At 43.3% G+C, this 22,834-nt stretch overlaps 1 protein-coding gene across 3 annotated transcripts in view; it reads left to right on the forward strand.

Moving 5' to 3' along the window:
• The window catches only part of LOC141545819 (sodium-dependent phosphate transport protein 2B-like), a 216,384-nt gene extending 193,550 nt beyond the window's left edge, over window positions 1–22,834 (forward strand). For all 3 annotated transcript variants that reach the window (XM_074273101.1, XM_074273103.1, XM_074273102.1), the window contains 12 exons: window positions 1,507–1,615; window positions 1,716–1,850; window positions 6,546–6,674; window positions 8,031–8,174; window positions 9,221–9,332; window positions 11,260–11,455; window positions 12,868–12,963; window positions 13,422–13,542; window positions 14,584–14,751; window positions 15,362–15,478; window positions 15,597–15,721; window positions 19,486–22,834. In XM_074273101.1, the coding sequence (XP_074129202.1) occupies window positions 1,507–1,615; window positions 1,716–1,850; window positions 6,546–6,674; window positions 8,031–8,174; window positions 9,221–9,332; window positions 11,260–11,455; window positions 12,868–12,963; window positions 13,422–13,542; window positions 14,584–14,751; window positions 15,362–15,478; window positions 15,597–15,721; window positions 19,486–20,121 (2,088 nt within the window). In that variant the 3' untranslated portion in view covers window positions 20,122–22,834. The remainder of the gene's footprint in view (window positions 1–1,506; window positions 1,616–1,715; window positions 1,851–6,545; window positions 6,675–8,030; window positions 8,175–9,220; window positions 9,333–11,259; window positions 11,456–12,867; window positions 12,964–13,421; window positions 13,543–14,583; window positions 14,752–15,361; window positions 15,479–15,596; window positions 15,722–19,485) is intronic.

Genomic DNA, 22,834 nt, shown 5'->3' on the forward strand with positions numbered 1-22,834 from the left:
TACCAATTATTAAGCATCTACCTACTATACGCCTGGCACAACTGGAAGTCTCCCAGAATTAACACACTGAGCTGAACCTCCATTTCTCTCTCTGTCTCTCTGTGTGTCTCTCTATCCTCTCTCTCTCTCTCTCTCTCTCTCTCTCTCTCTCTCTCTCTCTCTCTCTCTCTCTCTCTCTCTCTCTCTCTCTTTCTCGTCTCACTTTGTCTTTGTCTCTTTCTTTTTCTGTGTCACTGTGCGCCCTGTCTCTCTCTCTCCTCTTATTTTTCTCTTGAACTGGTTCCTTGGTCATGCCTCCTGGGAAAACTAAGCTCATGCTGCAACCCCTTTGATTGTCAGATATAAATAAAAGGGTCTTTCATTGGATTCATCTGAAGAATAAATACTGCACAACAAGTTAAGGCCATTCCCTGAGACATTCATTCCAGCAGGTTCCAGAACAAAGATGAGGATCTAATTAAATCCAAGAAATGGCCAGAAGTGGAATGAGCTCCTATTAGAGCAAATATACAAGCAGATCTGAATGACTGGGGGTGTGGGTTTTAGAAAGAAGAGAAAAAGGTACATGAATTGTTAATAGCAAAACATTTGAAATGCCAGGATTATCTCCATGGTCTTGTGTCCTAACAAGGAAGTAAGAAAAGAGAACACTGATTTAACATCAGCTGTGCAAGAGATTAATGGCATTATCCTCATTATCCCTATCTCAAATAGTATTTCACGGGTTATGCTGAGCAGGCTCTGCATTGTTTAGTTGCTCAAAATTCATGTTTCCTTCACACTTACAACATAAGTCCCAAGAGCTGGTGATTTTAGAACTTGAGCCAAAACAGGAGCATGTTTAAGTGAGAGAGGAACAAATGAATGTAGAGTCCCCCCAATTTGCGATTTAGTCGGGATGTAGCTTTTGACCCATGGAAGTAGTTAGTAGTACCCTTCTCTCTGGGATAGTGAATAATCCGGAAGTCTTTAAATGAAGCTGGAGAGCTTACTTTTCATAGATGAACATGATTCAGTTTAAGGAAAGTATGGAAATTGCATGGAAGGAGAATACTGAAAACATTGCAATGTCTGGTAGAGGGAATGAACCTAGGAATTAAAGGAGAAGAAAGTAATTGATAAGTTTGAGGAGAGAATGTGTGGAGGAGGAGCTCTTACTGAAGAGAAAGTTGACATTTGTTGAGCTGGTGACTAAGACAGGTGGTCTGGATAGTGTAGGCCAATGAGGAGAGGGAGAGAATGAATCAAAGGAGAAGGGACATGACTTGAAGAGGTTGGATGTGCGGTTGGGAAAGTCAAGATTGAAGTTTAAAAAGTGACCCCCATGATGTCACACTTAGAAGAAAGAAATTGTGTTTTTTTTAAATGAACTTTAGAACCATTGATTGATGTTATTTATTTTGTCAATGCTATTATTGTATATATACACCTCATCTTTCTGGGGTCCTTATTGATATAAAATCCAGCTGATTTACACTTTAAGTTTTAAAATTTCATTATTCATAGACCATGGCTCCTTGGCCTGAATTGGGTAACTCCCACTCTGATCCTAAAAAGTTCATTGAAGAGACTAACATCCAACAGTCCACTGAAAAAGATAAAGCAAGCTCCACCAGTAAGTACCATTTTCCCATTCATCTTGAAGTAGCACCATGCTGCCATTTTCCACTCCTTCCCCAGAGAAATGAGTTTTTACTTTTTTTTTATTTTGGCAGATAATGCCCATTCTCCTGTAAGCAAGATAGAACTTCTGCCATCTTACTCTACTATTGCATTGATTGAAGAGCCAGCAGCTGAGCCAGATCCATGGGACATGCCTAACGTGAAGGATACCGAGATCAAGTGGTCAGGTAACCTCATTCAGGAGGATATATGACCTACTGCTGCTTCTGTGGTTTGCTTTATTTCTGGTAGTCATTTCCTTCTTCAGGATTCGATAAGGAAGGGTGGGTGTGGGTATGGGTATGGGTGTGTGAGAATGAGAGAAAAAAGAAAGAGAGAGAGAGAGAGAGAGAGAGAGAGAGAGAGAGAGAGAGAGAGAGAGAGAGAGGGGGGGGGAGACAGAGAGAGAGAGAGAGAGAGAGAGAGAGAGAGAGAGAGAGAGAGAGAGAGAGAGAGAGAAAGAAAGAGAATATATAGGTTTGTGTATTTCTCTTTGTGGGAAGGGGTAGCACCTTGTTATTTCCAGGTAATGCAATATAGTAGAAAGAGCCCTGAATTTGTAGTTTAAAAATCAGGTTTGTGTTGCTTTTGACACTTCCTAAAGGAGTGACCTTGAATTTAGAAATGTTATGTTTGGATTCTCTACCTCACAAGGCTGTTGTGAAGAAAACATGGAGTTCATCTTAAAGCACTGCAGAAATGCTGGCTGGTATCATTTTTATCATTTTCTGCTGCCCCCAAGCCTGTGGTTAGAGCTGTCTTTCTGCCACATCTACAGGGGTTGAGGACTTTAAGGCCTTGTGAACATTTCTTATTATATCTCTCAATGTGGATTATTGTTGGGCTGCTTGAACTCAATTTATGCCTTAATTCAGGACTCTAATGTAATGTTCCCTATAATATCTCTGGTTTCCTATTCTTCCTTGAACAATGACCAACGGGAACCATTAGATTCTCCTTACCTCCTTTATCCAAATCCCATGTATGTGGTTCCTACAGACATTAAGAGTCATACTGTTCTATAGTATACTAACGTGTGATGGGGAAGGCTTGGCGTGGTAGCAGACCTTATAAAAAAAAAGTTAATCTTAACAGGAACCACTAGTAGGACATGTTTGTCTCATTGATTTATTTTTAAAATGGAGGTAATCTCTTTATTTTTGGTACAAATCTGATTTTCTAGCTGTAGCAAACTCAGTATAGAAATTTCTTTCCTCTGCTGATACAGATTGGCAGTTCATCTCTTAACTTATGGTTTTAGAAAGTTGCCTGGGGGTATTGGGAGGAAAATGCTTTGTCCATAATCATTAGGAGAGCAAGATTTGAACTGAGGTCTTAGTGCCTCCAAGGGCTACATCCCCCTGCCTCCTTATGCTGGACTGCATTCATAGAAGGAGGGTGTTTGACTCATGGTAAGTGTTTTTATCATCAGAGCACAGTGGGATGTCCATCCTGGTGCTGCAGTGAAGCAGTTCAGGGACTTGGGTGGGATAGAAATAGATGAGAAGGCTTCTCCCAGAGGGCAGGCAGGTTGAGGGATTGCAGTAAAGGAGCTAGGAAAGCTTAGATGGAAATGAAATCTTTGGATGTATGAAGGGATGTCCTGTGGAAAAGGGGGTGAATTGGTCTTGTTAGAAATTCTATGGAGGTTCCAGAAGAAAGATGATCTAATTAAATCCAAGAAATGGCCAGAAGTGGAATGCGCTCTCATTAGTGCAGATGGTACAATCAGATCTGAATGACTGAGGATGTGGGATAAGAAAGTTTTAGAAAGAATTAGAAAGGAAGACTAGATGATGGAAGGTCCCTTCCTACAATTACACTATGATTCATTCCCTGAATATTTTTTAGAGGCCTACTGTGTTCAAGAAAGAGGTATAGATCTGGGGATATACAAAAATGGTTAATAGCTTGGATCCTGCCTAAGACAGAATTCCCTCTCTTCCTATTGGTCATCAGTGCTTCTGGTTCTGGCCATCCTGGGCCTCCTTGGCTTAGCTTTGGGAGTCAGCAGTGGCTTGTGCCAGTGCTGGGTCACATTTTGTCATTTGCTGTCTGCCATTACACTGTTACACTCCTGGGCACTGTTGGTGGCTTAAAAATGAATTTCATCATCAACATTAAATACAATTAATTAAATGTATCTGTGCTTATGACTGTGTGCTCAGGATGCTCCAGAGCAAGTGAGAGTGAGGTGAATCTTATCCTGGGGACTGTGGCAGCTCCACAAAGTCAGTAGGGGATGGGCAAATGCATAGCGTGGGAGTGTCAGATGGGCCGACCTTCTGGCAAATGGTGGGGACCCAAGAGCTCCGTCTTGCACTCTAGTTCATGAATTTCTGGGAATCATCATTTCTGAAGTGGGAAGTGAGGAATATACAGACATCCCTCAGAGATAGTGCAAGTTCGGTTTCAGATCATCACAGTAAAATGAATTTGCAATAAAGTGAATTACATGAGGTTTCTCAGTACATATAAAAATTCTATTTACACCATACTGCAGCCTATTAAGTGTGCAATAGCATTATGTTTGTTTATTATTATTATTTTTTTTTTTTGAGGCTGGGGTTAAGTGACTTGCCCAGGGTCACACAGCTAGGAAGTGTTAAGTGTCTGAGACCAGATTTGAACTTGGGTCCTCCTGAATTCAAGGCTGGTGCTCTGTCCTCTGTGCCACCTAGCTGCCCTGCATTATGTTTAAATAAAACTGTATACTTAATTAAAGGTAATGGTATTATGTTTAAAAATATAAATATAATTTAAAATATTTTATTGCTTAAAAATGCTAACCATCATTGGGCCTTAAGTCATAATAATTTTTGCTGGTGGAGCCTCCACACTGATGGCTGTTGATTGATCAAGATGGTGCTTGCTGAAGGGTGGGATGGCAATTTCTTAAAATAAGGCAACAGTAAAGTTTTCCCTATCTGTTGACTTTCTTTCCCTTGAACAATTAAAGTCCATGGTAAGGTTATTAAATGGCTGGATTTCCCTATTGTTGTGTCTCTGGGAAGAGAGAGGCCCAAGTAGAGGGAGGGAATGAGAAAGGGAGAAAGAACTGAAGGGAGGTGGAATAGTCAGAACACACACAACATTCGTTTAAGTTCCCCATTTTATAGGGGCAGCTAGGGGGCGCAGTGGATATCGCACCAGCCCTGAATTCAGAAGGACCCGAGTTCAAATCTGGTCTCAGACACTTAACACTTCCTAGCTGTGTGACCCTGGGCAAGTCACTTAACCCCAGCCTCAGGAAAAAGAAAAAAAAGCTATAATAAGTTCCCCATTTTATTTGGGCTCCATTTGTGGGGCCCCCAAACAATTACAATCATGACATCATCATAACATATATAATAATAATAAAAAAGTTTGCAGTTTTGTGAGAATTATGCCACTCTATGACCACATGCTATTGGAAAAATGGCGCTGATGGACTTCAACCATGTCTGCAGAGCCCAATAAAATGAGGTACGCCTGTAAAGTCCATCACTCCTTCTCCCTCCATGCACACACAGGGTGTATACTAGGTGGCCCATGGATGGAACCCTAGAAGGCTAGATCTGGACTCCCAAATCCCCCTTGTCTGAATAGACCTCGGACACTTCCTAGCTCGGTCAATCAGGTGCTCGCAGCCTCAGTTTCCTTAGCTGTAAAATGAATAATAGTAGCACTTGTCTCACAAGATTCATGTGAGGATGAAATGAGATGGAAGATGTGAAATGTTCTGCCAGTTTCAAAGCACTCTGGGCACTTTGGCTCTCCCGGTACTTCTTCCTTCTTTCCTTCCATTCTCTTCCTCTCATGTTCCCAGGCAGCATTTCCCGTTTGGGTATATTTTTCATCCCATTAGATTATAACTTGTGAGGATAAGGAACATGTCTGGGTTATCTCTACAGGTCCCCAGCCTCTGGGACAGTGCATTCTGCCCAGCTGGCTCGGAAAAAAGTGGTTATTGATTAAATAAATGAATGAATGATTATCTTCCCTGACTGTTGAACTGGGTCTTTGGAAGGCAAGTGTGGCTTATGGACAAGGCAGAAAGGCAGAAAGGTGGATAATGGGAGCAGGGATCCTGGATGGAAGGGGCCCAGCAGCATGGAGCCTGGGGCCCGTGAGAAGGGGCGGGTGCTCTGCATCTCCAGGAGGTGGGCTGGGCCGTGGGGAGGGGCTGGGCCAGGATTAACAGCCCCTAAGGGCTAATCCTCCTAGGGCTGGCCAGCATCATTTGGGGCCAAAAGAATCTTTACAAAAGCAAAACTGTCATTTTTATTGTGAAGCCCAAGACCCCAATGACCCCTAATGCCCTTCTGGAGAGCACTAAGTGCTCTGGCTGGTCATTATCTGGGACCCCTCTACCTGCAACTGACTGGTCCTATTATCTGCTCCACTTAGCAAGCCAGTGGGTCAACCTGGTTTCTTCCTCTCCCCCTCATTTCTTTCAGACCTTAATTTCTCTGGTATCCAAAAGCTTCTCACAAATATGGCTTTTTTAATGAAGACAGGGCCAAACTTGGGGACCATTTACTGGAAGTTCAAATAAATGGCTCGCTTCTCCCCCCCCCCCTTCTTCAAATGAGTTTCTCATACATCCCTCAAGCTGACAACCCCAGCCTGCCTTCTCCTGGCTAGAAAGAGATGGGACATAACTGCATAAAATGTCAGCTCCTCTGTGTGTGTGAGTGTGAGTGTGAGTGTGAGTGTGTGTGTGTGTGTGTGTGTGTGTGTGTGTGTGTGTGTGTGTCTGTGTCTGTGTGTGTGTATGTGCTCAGGAAAGAGCTATACACACCTTCCTACACTAAATAAATATTTGCATAGCCCTTAGCACAGGGGCTGGCACATAGTAGGTATTTAATAAAGGCTTATTCACTTGCTCTTTGTTTTTGCAGAGAGAGACACCACAGGGAAAATAATTGCTGTCTTCAGAGGGTTCGGAAAAGTCATCTTCCTCCTGGGATTTCTCTACCTATTTGTATGTTCCTTGGACATTCTCAGCAGCGCTTTCCAGCTGGTTGGAGGTATGAGAAGTGACATCAGAAAGGGGCAGAGGTTTATGGGTAGCTTTTTTCTTTTAATCGATTTGGTTCAGCATATAGCCAATCAACAAGCAATCTCCCTTCTTTTAAATTATTCTTGGAGAGATCTCACCTTTTCATCCACCGGAGTGAAGTGGATGCTTCTTGATTCTTACTTTCCCCCCTTTCCTCCTGACCCTTCTCCAGTGCCTGACCCACTTTATTTAGCCTCTAATAGTCTTTGGAAACAAGACACTATAGGATTAAGTTTCAGAAATTTTTATGAGAAGAATGTGTGATGGGTCCATTGCCATGGTGTGTGTGTGTGTGTGTGTGTGTGTGTGTGTGTGTGTGTGTGTCTGTGTGTGTGTGTGTGTGTGTGTGTGAGCTCTGCCCACAAAGCTCTGGGGCGGGCATAGGGGCATGCAGAGGAAGTGGAAGGCCCACCTCTCACCCCAAGGAGTTTGTCATTTTGTTGGGATGACGCAGCACATGCATGAAAGGCTTTAAGATTTATGAACATCTTTATATATGGCTATACCGTCAATAAGCCAAATGGGGAAAGGGAACCAGCATTTATATACCATGTACCATGTGCCAGGCTCTGTGCTCAGCACCCAGCAGATATTATCCGATCTCATCTTCACAGCAGCCCTGTGAAGCAGGTTCACCTTATAGTCTATCAGCTGAGTCTGAGAATCTGTAAGGGACTTGTCCAGGATCACCCAGTGACTAAGTGATGGAAGCTGGATTGGAACTCCTAGTTCGGTGCACTGCATCAGCCAGCTGCCTCAGAGCCCTAATAAAGGTGCTTGGGAAGGGGCAGAGTTGGGTGGAAAAGTTTTAAAGGAAGAGAGTGTCCCTCAACTCCAACAGAAAAATACTTGGGGAAGGAGGGGAGGTGGGGGGAAAACCTTTCTAGACCAGAGTAATTCTTCCAGGGCCCGGGAACATGGAACTCTGTGTGAGGAACAGGCAGGGGATTTGTCCTGATCTAGCAGGGATCCTAACTGGAGTGAGAAGGTGGTGAGATTCAGGGCAAATGATGAGAATACCTGGCACTTTTCTGGCACTGTGAAATTTGTGTAGAAGACTTAGTTAAGTGCCTTGTTTATGCCACAGAGTGAGACTGAGGCAGGATCTGACTCACAGCTTCCTAAAACCCAATCGCACCCTGGCTGCCCCCTGCCACATTGCCCATCTTGGCAGCCTGGGACTCTTTCTCACACTTCCTTTGGGCTGTACTCAACAGACTCAAGCAACAATTATATATATATATATATATATATATATATATATATATATATATATATATATATTTTTTTTTTTTTTTTTTTTTTTAAATCAAAATTTTTGCAGGAAAAATGGCCGGGGAGATTTTCCGTGATGGTTCAGTGCTGAATAATCCCATTGCTGGCCTGGTGATCGGTGTCCTGGTGACCGTCATGGTGCAGAGTTCCAGCACATCCTCGTCCATCATTGTCAGCATGGTGTCCTCTTCCTGTGAGTTACCTCTCCTATGCACAAACACACACAAACACACACAGAAAGAGACAGAGACAAAAGCAGACGGGGAGGGAAGAGAGAGACTAAGTGAGAGAGAGAGAAAGGGAGAGGGAGAAAAAGACAGAAAGTGAAATAAAGAAAGTGAGAGAGAAAGAGAGAGACAGATACAGAGAGGGAGAGAAAGGGGGGGGAGAGAGAGAAAGTGAGAGGGAGAAAGAAACAGAGAGAAAGTGAGATAAAGAAAGTGAGAACGAGAAAGAGACATACAGAGAGGGAGAGAAAGGGGGAAGGGAGAAAAAGTGAGAGGGAGAAAAAGAAAGTGAAATAAAGAAAGTGAGAGAGAAAGAGAGAGACAGATACAGAGAGGAAGAGAAAAGGGGGGAAGAGAGAGAAAGTGAGAGGGAGAAAGAAACAGAGAAATTGAGAGTGAGAGTGAGAGACATACAGAGAGGGAGAGAAAGGGGGAAGGGAGAAAAAGTGAGAGGGAGAAAAAGACAGAGAAAGTGAGAGAGAGAGAGAGAGAGAGAGAGAGAGAGAGAGAGAGAGAGAGAGAGAGAGAGAGAGAGTAGAGAAAAAGAGAGAGCCTCATTAGTAGGGAAATCGAGATCCATTTAAAGAGTCTTATTCCAAATTTTAGAATTATTCACACTGTGGGCTGCTCTTTAATTTCTATCTTCCTACTTTTCTGTCCTTCCAATCTTGGGATAACTTGTTACAGATACATTGGAGCAATGACCACACTTCTTACACTTCCTGCTTGCCAGTGGTCTTCAAATTTCTTCCCCTTTCCTACCTTAGTTACAGTCCAGGGCACTTGGTTGCAGCTGTAGTGAGTTGTTCATCCCTACATAGATCTTCAGGCAAAGGTTGAATGACTGGTGGAGGACCTTGTAGCAAGGATTTCTATTCTTCATCCTAATTGGACTCCATAGCCTTCCCAACTTTTTTTAAAATACTGATTTCTTAACTTGTTTAAGCTTTATTTTTTTCCTGTGAATTTCCATATTTTTTTTTCTTCCTCTTTTACCTTTTTCCTTTGACAGTGCTGACAGTAAAGGCAGCCATTCCCATTATCATGGGAGCCAATATTGGGACTTCAGTCACCAATACTGTCGTGGCCCTCATGCAGGCTGGAGACAGGGATGAATTTCGAAGGTAGGAAGCTTGTCTCACTTGTTTGCTAGCCATGCTCTCTCCTTCACTGCTATAACCATCTTTGATTAATAAAGTAGAGAATCTTCATGCAGCTCCTCAGATCTCTCCCCAGATCTTACAGTGGACCTTCTTTGAGTGCAGATTGTGAGATGAGCAGTTCAAAAGACTAATTTTGGTCATACATTAGTGTCAGTTAACAATGATTTCATTTTTGCTACAATGCATTATCTTTTACGTTTTTTCTTCTAGATTCACTAAAAAAAGCAAAACACATCTAGAAATAGGATCTAGGAAGGGGGGGGGAGAGATGATCAGGGCTGATATTGATCCTGAACAACACAAAGGGAAGCTGTGTTTCCCTTGTGAAGGGAATATCATCACTATTTCATTTTCTGAACTGGTTTTCAGGTGTCACGGACTCCCAGGAAGAGATCAGAGACTTTGAGAACTTGTAGCAAGTGAGGATCACATCATTTCCACCTTTCTCCTTTCATGCACTCAGGGTGCAGCACTCAGAGGCAGGGCCAGAGAAGGAAACTGCAGTAGGACTTTGTGTTGAGAAACTTGTAACAAGTGATATAATAGAAGAATACACTACTACTACTACTACTACTACTACTGCTGCTGCTGCTGCTACTGCTGCTACTACTTATATAATAAATAATATAATGAGAAAGCTGACAACAAATGGCATCCCTTGCCCCTTAGCCAATAGAAGCAAGTCTGACCATTCCCTGGCCATCCAGTGACTGGCCCATCCACATTTAGCCCTCACTGCTGCTTGTTAATGCAGTTCGGCCTCAGTCTGTGAATCCCCAGCCCTGCAAGACCTCGGGGTAATCCTGCAGGGTAAATGTCCAGTAAGTCGTTAAGTAAACATGATCACAACTGCTTTGTCTATTCCAATAGGCACAAGCTGATCACAGGGGACACACTTTTAACTGAAATAAAGAGCATTTCTGTGATGTGCCCCTTTATAGTAGGGACAGCTGCCCTGTTTCATCATAGTAGTTCGTGAATGGAATGAGTATTTATTAAGCACTTAATATGTATCAGGCATTGTGCTATTAGTTCATTTTACACATGTATCTCATTTGATCCTTGCAACAAAACTGTTGCTTATTATCCCCCTTTTTATAGCTGAGTAAACCGAGGCAGACATGGGTTAAGTTGGTCATGGTTGCAAAGCTAGAAAGTATCTAAGGCTGGATTCCAAGTCAGGTCTTCCTGACTTCAGCCCAGCATATTATTCATTGTGACTTAGCAACTCTCTGTTTAATAGTTATGTCTTCTGTAATATGTGTAATGTCATATCATAATAGCCAGGATTTATGTAGTTTTACAGTCTACAGAGCATTTTATAAACATTGGTTTGATCCTCAAAACAACCCTAAGAGGCAGGTGCTATTATTATCCACTTTTAGAGATGAGATCTAAAATTTGGATCAGGAAGTTTAAGTGACTTGGCCAGGATCACACAGCCTGTTGGTTTCTGAGGTGGGAAGGAACTCCTGCGTCCCTGATTCCAGATACGGTATTCTGTTGATCTCGGCACCATGGCAAAGCCCCTCAGCTGGTATTGTGGAGATTGTGTATGGATAACACAGCCTTCTCTCTTCCCGCTCTGCCCAATTTGGGGGAACAACTGGATCTGTAGTTCTACTGATGAGAGGAAGTTTCCAATATGGAAACCCTACCAGTATTGCAGCTAATTGGGCAATTCCAGCAGTGGTCTGGGTCACTGCAAGTGTTAAATGACTTATTCTGTTCATGGTCCTATCACTAGATGGAGACCTGAAACAGAACTTTCTAATTTCCTAAGCAGGTCTTTCATACCATGCCTTCTCATTCTGCATACAGTAGGTTCTTAATGAGTGGCAAGACAGTACCACCACATTAATTACTTTGGTTTTTCTCCCTGCTTTAGGGCTTTTGCTGGAGCAACTGTCCACGATTTCTTTAACTGGTTGTCAGTGCTGGTGCTGCTGCCCGTGGAGGTGATCACAGGCTACCTCTACCACCTCACCGATGTCATCGTGAAAACCTTTAATATCAAGAGCGGGGAAAATGCCCCTGAACTCCTGAAAGTCATCACCGATCCCTTCACCAAGCTCATCATCCAGGTGGGCATCAAGACTCCCTCTGATTTTAAATTTAAGGTGAACTATTAGATATGAATATCAAAAGAGATTTTTTTTTTAAAAAAAAAGGACCTATATGCACAAAAATATTCATGGCACCTCTCTTCTCAGGGCAAAAAAATTTTGGAAAGTGAGGGCATGCCCATCAATTGGGGAATGACTCAATAAACTATATGGTAGGAGTTTGTGATGGAATATTATTATCCTGTGGGAAATGATGAGCAGGATGCTCTCAGAAACAAAACAAAACAAAACAAAACAACAAAAAAACAACCTTGGACGTCCTCCATGAACTCAAGCAACGTGAAATGTATTGTATACAGAGTCATAACAGTGTTCTGAGATGACCAGCTCTAAATGATATGGTTATTCTCAGCATTACAATTATCCATGACTGCTCTGAAGGACGTATGATGGAAAATCCTATCCATACCCAAAGAAGGAACTGATTGTGTTTGAATACAGATTGAAGCATTATCTTTATCTCTATCTCTCTGTACTTTCTCTCTGTCTCTCTCTTTGTCTCTCTCTTTCTCTCCCTTCTTTCATGGAAATGGTTTGCATAACTTCACATGTGGTTTCCTGATTGTTAGTGGGGATAATGGAGAAAATGTAAAACTCAAAAATCTCAAAAATAAATGTAAAAAATCTTTGTTTTGCATGTAAATGGGGGGAGATATTAAATATATAAAATTGCAAAAAAAAAATTTAAGGTGAAATAGAACTTGTGGTAACCTAGGGTCCCTTAGAAGCAGAGCTCAAAGTTTCCTCCCTCAATCTGTAGCGCTATTTAGATATTTCTTTCCCTTGCCGTGACTCCCCCATTTTATTTGAAGGAGTAGAGCTAAGAAGCATGCGTGGTCCTCTACAATGACAGTTGTGTTCTTCAGCATCCCCATTCTGCCATTTGGGGCCCAATGACTGTTTCATTGGACGATGTGTTACCCTCTAGATCAGTGTGATGTGCCTGTCTCTGGGAAAACCACTTTGATTCTTCCTATGCTTTGCTATTCTTCTGGCCAAAGTAGAGCTCTTTCCCAAGAGATGCCTCATGACCAAAAAGCATTTATTAATCCCCTATTGTGAACGAGGCACTGGGGGATATGATGACCAAGTGGGAGCCTCTTCAAGGCTTCAAGGAGCTGTTGGTATTGGCCCCCTAGAATAGGGCAAAAGGGTCTATCTGTCCTGATCTAGTCAAGCTAAGATGAGGCAAAGTCACATGTGCAAGTGAGTCCTTGGGGAATGAGACCAATCTGTCTCCCTTTCACACATATCCTGGTTTTCTCTCCTGTATACTGGAGCCCCTAGAAGAGTAACTAATTCACTTTTCAGTCACAAATCTCAGCTGAGGAACAGGCTAATTCTTTTCCTCATGTCTGTTGCTTTTCCAGCTGGATGACGAAGTCATAAATGAAATTGCTACAGGAAACGAGGCAGCAAAAAACAAGAGCCTGGTAAAGACTTGGTGTACAACATTTAAAAATGAGGTGAGAATCAGAAAATGATTCAAAGGACATAGATTGTAGAGTGAGAATCCTCGGTTTCCCCTGTGATGTTGAGGGACTGCAAGTGCTACTGGATTGCTATGAATTTCATGCCCTATAACAAAGCTCTAGTCACTGCCTTAGTTCTACCTCAGATTGGGACAGCAGACTGCTCCAAGACAGAGCTAAAACAATTGATGTTCAGATCCCCATTCCAGAGTAACAGTGTTCAGGCTGAGGGCGGCTCAGCGCGAATTTAGATGTTCCATGGTCCATGGACCAAGCCAAAGACTGAAGGTCTTTCTGAGGATTATGGGGAAGGTCGGGTAGAGAAGAGGAAGAAAGTGGGGATTCATCGGCCAGTGGGGCATGTCTTCAGTGCAGTAAGATCCAATTTCCCAAAATACCACTTTCCATAACAAGTTTTGTTTTTTTTTTCCTCTCTGTATTGTGTCGTCTAGACTTTAAGCAACGTTACCGTTCCCTCACCAGAAAACTGCACCTCTCCCAGCTTCTGCTGGACCAATGGGAACACGACCTGGACCCTCATGAATATAACATATGAAGAGAACATTGCAAAATGTAAGTAGGAAATATGCAAAGTCTGCTGAGTAAAGGAGGACTTTCTAATCTCATTCTCAATACGGTGCTCTTGATTCTAATGGGGTCCTCCTCATCTAATTATATTGTGAAGAGAGCCCCAGACCTAGTAGTCTATAGTAACTTAGAGAGTAACCCCCTGTCTCTCCCAACTAATGTCTCTGGTTTACTACCAGGAGCTAAGTCAGGAATTGAAGCTCAAACATCAGTTCTAACAACATTCTCATAATGGCGCAATGTCTAGTGCTCTGGAGAGATTCAGGCAGATCTGGTTCAAATCCAGCCTCAGAGATTGAGTAATCCTAAATAAGTCACCCACCTGTTGTCTGCCTCGGTTTCTTCATCTGTAATATGGGGATAATTATAAAACTTATATCCCAGAGTTGTTTTGAGGAATAAATATTATATTTGTAAAGCTTTTTACAAACCTTCAAGCCCCATGCAAATGTCAGTTCTTGTTCTTGTTATTATTACATGCGTATAGTACTTTACAAAGCATTTCATTATTTTTTCTGTACATCAAACCGAAGTGATCAGTATATAATTCAAAATCAGAGAAATTCTTTCTTGGGCAGGGAGACCTGCCCCCTGGCACAGAGAGAGCAAAGAGCTGAGTCAATATTCAAACCCAGGACTTTCAACTGTAAACCAGTAGTCTTTCTGATTGTGCTACCAGGTATGCAGGGACTTGTGTGCCAGTGCAGCTTCCCACACTCCATCTTCCAGTCCGGTGCACAGAAACGTAACTGGCAGCTAACCCCCCCACCCTCACATTTCAAGACTTCTTAGGAATCAAAATGATTTCTTATAGAAACACTGGGAATCCTTACTGTAAAGTAGAGTCTCAGGCTAAATGGTATTTGTATTTAAACTAATGTCTTTTGAGATTCCTTTTTTTGGGGGAGTGTATAAACCTTGGATGAATTGCAATCACTGAGACCTAGAATGTGTAGAGCATTCTTTACCTAGGTTAAATGATGAAAAGGAAGAGAAAGAAACAGGTGGTTTCTCTGGTTCCCACAGGCAAACACGCATTTGTGGATGTCAATCTCTCCGATCTGGGCATTGGACTCATTCTTCTGGCCCTCTCCTTGCTGGTCCTGTGCACTTGTTTGATCCTGATTGTCAAAGTCCTGAACTCTGTGCTCAAGGGGCAAGTTGCTGCGGTGATTAAGAAGACCATCAATACAGGTAGAACTTCCACCCTCCCTGGCCTTTCTGTGGGTAGAATTCTTGTGAAAAGAGACACTTGCTAGCTCTCCTCCCATTGTGCTCCCTGAGGTCCACATCTGGCCCGTGGGTCTGGAGGTCAGAGCTCCAGAAGACTCTTGTCTGCACTTGGGTTCTCTCCTTTCCCATCAGCAATCTTGGCAACCTGTGTGGTCTCGTTGGCTCTGGATTTGCATTATCAAACCAGTCTTGGGGAGCCCCCACAGCTCTGGACAACTTTCTAAGGATATGAGTTAGAGAGACTCTGCCAGCCTGCATGGGAAAGTGAGTCCCCTCACCTCAGGGTTTTGTATAATACCTACTAAGTGCTAGGTATTGTGCTTAGTGCTTTTTACAAGTATTTTCTTATTTGAGTAAAGAAGAGCGTAAAAGGAGTTTTTAAGATGTTGGCAGGGAGGGAACTCCTTGCTGACTGCTTTTTTGCCTTAGGAACTATCAGGTTTTGGAATGAGTTTTTAGTTACGTGACTATTTTCAAGTTGCCCTTAGAGTGAGTGGTCTATTGCACTGAATATGAAATACTGACCAGGACAACTGTAGAAACAGTGCCTTTTTCTTCTTCTCTTTCTCAGATTTCCCCTTCCCCTTTGCCTGGCTGACGGGCTACCTCGCCATTCTTGTTGGAGCTGGAATGACCTTTATTGTGCAGAGCAGCTCTGTGTTCACGTCTGCCATCACTCCTCTGGTTGGTGAGTCCTCCCTTCCTTCCCCTTTTACATATCCCATGTCTCCATTTTTACAGTTGGTCTTGCCATGCTCAATTATTCCCAGCCAGGACTGAACCTATGTCTTTTTTCCCTCTCTTAGGCATCGGAGTGATCAGCCTGGAGAGAGCGTACCCCCTGACCCTGGGCTCCAACATCGGCACCACCACCACGGCCATCCTGGCTGCGCTGGCCAGCCCTGGCAGCACTTTGCAAAATTCACTCCAGGTCAGAACAGTTATGACTCACTACCTCTTTCCTTTAAGCTCTGTTTTCCCAGCTTACCACTACATCCTTCCAACTACACCCTGGGTTTCTTTCCCAAAAGGTGCTTCATATCAGAAAGGGTCTTACTTGCCTTAGAATGGTGAATTGTGGGATAGAAAACTATCTGTAGCTGTTGTTCTTAGAAGCTGAAATTCTTTAGTAGTGACCAAATAGCTAAATAAAAAAGAGACAGAGAGCAAAGTTAGTCATAAAAGGCGTAATTTTTTACATGAAATCAAAAAAGTTTTGTGCAAATAAAATAAATGTAGCCACCATCAGAAGAAAAGCAGGAAATTGGGAAAACATTTTTATAGAGAAGCTTCTCAGATAAAGTTCTCATATTTCAAATTTATAAAGAACATTGTGAAATTTTTAAGAATAAGAGTCATTCCCCATTCGATAAATGGTCAAAGGAGATGAAAAGGCAGCATTTTTCATTAGAAGAAATGAAAATAATCTTAAATTGCATTTAAAAAAGATCTACATCACTATGGATTAGAGAAATGCAAATTAAAACAATCTTGAGATATCATTTTTCACCTATCAGATTTGCTAAAAAGATCGAAGGGGAAAGCAACAAACATTGGGAAAAATTGGGACACTTACTGTTGGTGAAATTGTGAATGGATCCAACCATTTGGGATATTTTCGATATCTCTAAATTTTGCCTATAATAAACAAATTAGGATGGTGCACAGATATGCTGCCTATCCCCTACATAAAATGATTGAAAAAGGCATGGATAACTTCCCCCTTTTTTACTCTCCAATCAGTCAAAAAGGTGCAAAGAAGAATATCAGACTTTGTTTGAAGACCTGACTTTCATTTCCAGGCCTGTACTTGCTAGTTATCTGGTATAGATCCAAGCTTTGTGTTTAAGGGAGGGAGAAGTGATAGTTTCATGGTGGGGGAAAGAAGCCTCTTCCTTGAGGGATTCTGAAGATCAGTTTGGTCAAAGATCTAAAGGGAAATTATTCTGAGACAGGAAAGGATGTGAACAAAGATCCCAGAAATATGTCAAATGAAGAAGCACCTTCACAAAACCAGTTTCAGTGGGATGTATGATAACGGAAGGGCTAGTGATAACAGGCATGATTATAATAGGATTTTTAGACACTGTTTCCTTTAAGTAAAGGGAAGAAATGCTGAAATAAGCCAGGGAGTATCAAGTTCTAGTGGGCCCTGAAAGCTGCACCAAGAATTTTTTTTTAATCCTTCCTATATTGGGAAGGCAATGGACATTAGAATTATGGGTAGGATGTCATTGGAGTTTTGATTTAGGAAACATGTGTCTATAGGGATGTATTCAAGCTAAGAAACCAGCCAGGAGGAGGCTTCTGGAATAGCCTAGGGAAATAGATCTAGAGATAAAAGAGCTTTCATGGACCATCTAATCTAATATCGCCTCATTTGATAGATAAGAAAATTGAGATTAAGTGACTTTCCTAAGGTCAACAAATAACATAGTTTTTTCTTTTATTTTTTTCAATAAGATTTTATTTTTAAAAATACATGCAAAAATAGTTTTCACCATTCATCTTTGCTAAACCTTGTATTCCAATTTTTTCTCCCTCCCTTCCCTTTTCTCCCCTCCCCAATTCAGTGAGCAATCCAATATAAGTTAATTATGTGAAATTCTTCTAAACATATTTCCATATTTCTCGTGCTGTGCAAGAAAAATCAGATCAAAAAAAGAAAAACACAATGAAAAAGAAAAAAAAATAGACAAACAAAATAAACAGCAACAACAAAAAAAGGTGAAAATACTATGCTTTGATCCAGATTCAGTTTCCGTAGTTCTCTCTGTGGATATGGATGGCTCTCTCCATCGCGAGTCTATAAGAACTACCTTGAACCACCTCACTGTTAAGAAGAGCCATGTCCCTCATCATTGATCATCACATAATTTTGTTGTTGACGTGTACCATGCTCTCTTGGTTCTACTCACTTGATTCAGCATCAGTTCATGAGAGTCTTTCTAGGCTTTTCTGAAATCAGCCTGCTCATCATTCCTTACAGAACAGTAATATTCCATAGCATTCACATACGATCACTTATTCAACCAATGGCCATCCATTCAGTTTCCAGTTCCTTGTCCCTACAAAAAGGGCTGCTACAAACATTTTTGCACATGTGGTCCTTTTCCCTCTTTTATGATCTCTTTCGAATGCAAACCTAGTAGAAATCAAAGGGTATACAACACTTTGATAGCCTTATGGGCATAGTTCCAAAATCCTCTTTAGAATGATTAGATCAGTTTACAACTTCACCAACAGTGTATTAGTATCCCAGTTTTCCTACATCCCCTTCTATATTTATCATTACCTTGCCAATTATCATTGTCATTATCATTCTGGCCAATCTGAGAGGTGTGACGTGGTACACGATAGTATTTCCCAGAGGAAAGGCAGCATTATTTTGCAGGTCATGGAAAATGAAAATCTGGTGATGTCATTAGGTATGGATAGGAGGGGATGAACACAAGAGATCCTGCAGAAGGACTCAGGGAGTGATTCCATGACGAGCAAGAGGAAAGAGGGGTCAGGGTTGAGATTTGCAGCCCAGGCACGGCAGGATGGAGGTGACCTTACCATTCTCCAAGGTGAATATTGCCTCACCAGGTAGCTGTCTCCTTCTCTCCTCTCCTGGCAAGGGAGGCCAGTGACACCTGCTGGTGTGCAGGCAGGCCAGGGGATGTCTGGGTAGGAGAAAGGTGACAAAGGAGTGGAGGAAGGGCAGGGGGAGGAGTAGAGTGAAAGCATCATAATACAATGGAATTCATTAAGAATGAAGTCCAAAACTGATTTTGAAAACAATTAGAATATTGGTTCTGGAATGCAATATTTTTTTATTAAATCTGTTGCTTTTTAACTCACTGGTACTTAATTTGATTTGGAGCAACATTTTAATTATCTAAATTGTTTTTGAAATCACTGTTTGGAACTCAGCGAAAGTGGTTTAAATTGTCAATTTTGATTTGTTTTTAGTTGTTTTGAGCTCTTCATTGCATTTTGGTCCTTGCTGCATGGCCCTTTGCAAAAAGGCCCATTTTCATAGGATTTAAGGGTTAGAAGGATTTTTGATCTCCTTTTGTAGATAGGAATCTGGTTCTCCTTTTGTAGATAGAACAAGAGTTTGCTGAAGGCAGGACTACAGAAGAGTAGAATGTAAGCTGATTATGAGCAGGAGCTTTTCCTCTGCATGATGCTTTGCATCCAGGAGGCACTTAATCAATACTTGTTGACTTAGATTGACTTCAGACTCCCATTTAGATGGCTTTCCCCAAGACCACAATAGGACTCTTACTTGTAGGGTACATGAAAGGTTCCCAAGCTCTTGACACCATGATCTCATTGGACGTCCACAGTAACCCAGGCAATGAAGGCTCCATTGCTCACTTCGGATGAACAAAGTGAGGCCGAGAGAGGCTTCCACCCCAAGTCTCCCTGGCTTTGGGTCCGATGCTCTCTGGGTCACAGCTCCCATATCAGCCAGCGATATTCTTACAAAATTAAACAGACTGGCCCAGGTGACTCCTGCTCTCCCTTCTGACTCTTAAATCGATGAGCCCACAGTGTAAATATTTGTGGATAATTTCTGTGGCGCCTCTGATCTTTCCTATTCCTTCTCCTCAGCACCTGCCTCCTGATTTCCCTTCCTTCTCTATAATCGGCTCCCAGTGTGGCTCCATGAGCTTTCATCTTGCTTACTCCATTTGATTTCAGATTGCCCTGTGCCATTTCTTCTTCAATGTCTCTGGGATCCTCCTGTGGTACCCAATCCCATTCACGCGCCTGCCGATCCGTCTTGCCAGGGGCCTGGGAAATATCACAGCCACCTACCGTTGGTTCGCCATCTTCTACCTCATCTTCTGCTTTTTCTTGACTCCACTGGCTGTGTTCGGCCTCTCCCTGGCAGGTTGGCCCGTCTTGGTGGGTGTTGGGGGCCCCATCATATTGGTGCTGATCATGGTCCTGATAATGCGGGTAATCCAAGCTCGCTGCCCTCAAATTCTCCCTAAGAAGTTGCAAACCTGGGACTTCTTGCCCTTGTGGATGCGCTCCCTCAAGCCCTGGGATGGGCTGGTGTCTCTCATCACTGGCAATTGTTGCCAGCTACCCTGCTGCTGGTGTTGCCGTGTCTGCTGCCGGGTGTGCTGCCTGCTGTGTGGATGCCCCCGGTGCTGCCGCTGCAGTAAGTGCTGTGACCTGCTGGAAGATGAAGAAAAGGTCAACGAAATCCCCATCAAGGTTCCCGAGGTGTATGAGAACACGGCAGTCATTGTGGAGGAGACCCAACCCGTGTCCAAGACGCAGGATCCCCAAGACGTAAAGGCCATCTCTAACTGCACAGCTTTATAGTAGGACAGGGCTTGGAAAGGAGGAGAAAAATTATTTTTTGTTCTACACGCCCTTCTTCCCCCCAAATGTGGGAAGGGTAGGGACAGATGGTTAGCTCTCTATTGGAAAATAGAACCATGGACATTTACTATCCCTACCCTCCACCCCAGAATCCAATTCTTTGGCAGGTAGGGATGGCTCAGCATTGGCAGAAACTGTGATCAAAGCACCGTCCTTCCCAGGGCCCCTTATCCCTCACATGATTTCTGGCTCCCAAAGAGCCCTGGGACAAGAACCACATGATGAATCCTGACTGGGCCAGTTACTTACTCTCTCTCCAGAAACACTAGGGCTGCTGACCAACAGGACTTGTTTTAAAGCCCTGAAAACTTTTTTTAGAAGGAAGAAGCCTAAGGAAAGATTTCATTGCTCAAGTAAACCTAGTTAGACTTTTATTTTTAAATAAGTGTGAGTTTGGTTTCCGAGAAAACCTGACTGTAAATAGGAAATCAGTTCTTCTGTGGCCCCACAAGGCTGGCAGGCAGGCCAAATCTGGCTGGAGAAGATGCCAGCTAGTGACTTAGCCCCCCAGCCCAGGCTTACAAAGCCTCATCTCCATCCCTGGGGACTTGCAGCAAGGGGAAGGTTGAGGATTGAGTCTGAGCTACAGCAAGCTATGAGGGCCCCCCTCTCAGGAGAGAGAGCTGCTGGTCAGCAGCATGTTCTGGGATGGCTTCTGGAAAGACTAGGGAAGGAGGGCTGGGCCATCCTTCAGGCTGATGGCCATCCTCTGGGTTGATGGCCACCCTCCGAGCCCATGGCCATGCGGCCCATACCAAAGACCAGTTCCAAAGAGGTGGCTCAGTGCATGTCCCCGTGCCCCCCGTTTCCCGATCTTCCCCCCTCATAGTCTCCACAGCTTCTCCTGGACAGTCTGCACAAGCTGGCCAGAGCCAGGCAATTTCTAGAACACCAAAAAGCTATTTCTGAGGGATGGTGACTTAGTGAAGAAGCACACAGAGTTGCACGTGTGTTTCTGGATCTCTTGCCTTTGGAGGGAAGTTAAGGGAGTAGTGTCCCCAGGACAGTTAGCACAGCAGCTTAGGCTGCGGCCATGGGCCGTCCTCAACTGGGAGTGCCCAGAAATCCAGATTTATCAGGGGCGATGCTGAGAGCTGATGCTAATTCCAAGATGGTCTGAGTGCCTCTGGTGCTATGGAAAGGTTGGGCAGGAGACGGCGAAGTCTTTAGGAAAGGAGAGAGCAGCTCCTCCATATATCCTGGGGGTCTTCTAGGCTCTCATCCTGGCCATAGGAGAGGACCTCGAGATTCTGAGCTAAACTTTGCTTCCCGTCTGCCTCAGTTAGGGGCTTGTGAGTCAGATCCTGAAGCTCGGTTCACCCTCACAGGAGTTGGAACAGAATAAACTGAGCTGGCTGCAGGACCAGACTGAAGGTCCTTCCCATCTTGGACTTTCCATGAGACCCAAAGTGCCTTGGGATCTGTGTCCCCTCTGAGCAGAGGGATTAGGTGGTGGGCTGGCCCCCTAGCCCGTAAGGATGTAGATGGTCCTTAAGGATTTGGAAGTGACCGGGCTTGCTGGGAGCCCTTCTTTCTGGGTTTTTGCCTCTTTGTACCCCTTTCACAGCAAGCCAAACCTGCCAGGCCTGCTGAGCGGAGCTCCAGGGATAGGTGGCCGTGTCCTGGGCAAAATGTAGATGTTGAAAGCATGACCCTCCTCAGACAGCCGGTAGCTGGGGTTTTCTTCATCCTCAAAGGGTGGCAGTCTGCCTGGACACGAAGCACCTTGTCCTCCTGTAGCTGTAGGATGACCTGCTAAAGGAACCTGGAATTTTCCTCTACCTGCCAGGAATGAGCTCTGTCCAGACCCTTAAACTCCTGCCTCTTAAAAGAGGCTCATTGGTGAGCCTGTGATTGGCCAGAGTCCACATTCCCAGAGGTCATCCCGGAGTTTGGGCTGCCCAGCCAGCCTTGGTCCCAAAGCCCCTCCTGATGCATGTGCTTGTGCAGGGTGATGGAGCCTGTGTATTCTGGCAGTCCCGGGGTCCTCTCTTTGCCCTTTGTGGGTCCTTCTAAGGGACAACAATCTGCACACCTGCCTCTCGGCCAGCCACGTTTGTTCCCTCCAACGTACCTCCAATACTCTCATCTCATCCCACTTGAGTAGGCTCTTCCAACAATTTCCCAGCTCCAAAAGGTGAAAGCTGAGGGAAATTTAAGTTGCCAGAGTATAATAGGAAAGGAAAGTACAAGTTGAGGAAGCACAAGTTGTCCAATCCTCAGGTTCTTTGTCACCCCATTTGTGGATCCCTCCCCTGACCTTCCACTAGGTGTATAACCCTTCATAAACAGATACCAATATAGTCTCTATGTATTGTCACTTCATTAATAGCTTTTTCATGAGTTAGATTGAACATAACCTGTATGATTCTGGTTTTATATTGTTCACCTTTGAAAATAAGAAAGTTTTTATCTATGAAATGCATATAAGTATACATATAAAAAGCCAACATAAGCAAAAACATTTGTATATTTTGTAATATCTTTTAAACTTGTCCACTGCGCACTGTAAATATATACGTTATATATCTTGTAGTCCCATTTGCACTCAGTATGCTTTTTTCTCACTTGGATTATTCATGTGATCTGTGTACATGCTATGATTTTCATATTTTTGGAAAGAACAAAACAATAAAATATATTCAAACCCAAA

The sequence above is a fragment of the Sminthopsis crassicaudata genome, chromosome 6 (assembly GCF_048593235.1).
Source record: "Sminthopsis crassicaudata isolate SCR6 chromosome 6, ASM4859323v1, whole genome shotgun sequence".
NCBI classification, from domain to species: Eukaryota; Metazoa; Chordata; class Mammalia; order Dasyuromorphia; family Dasyuridae; genus Sminthopsis; species Sminthopsis crassicaudata.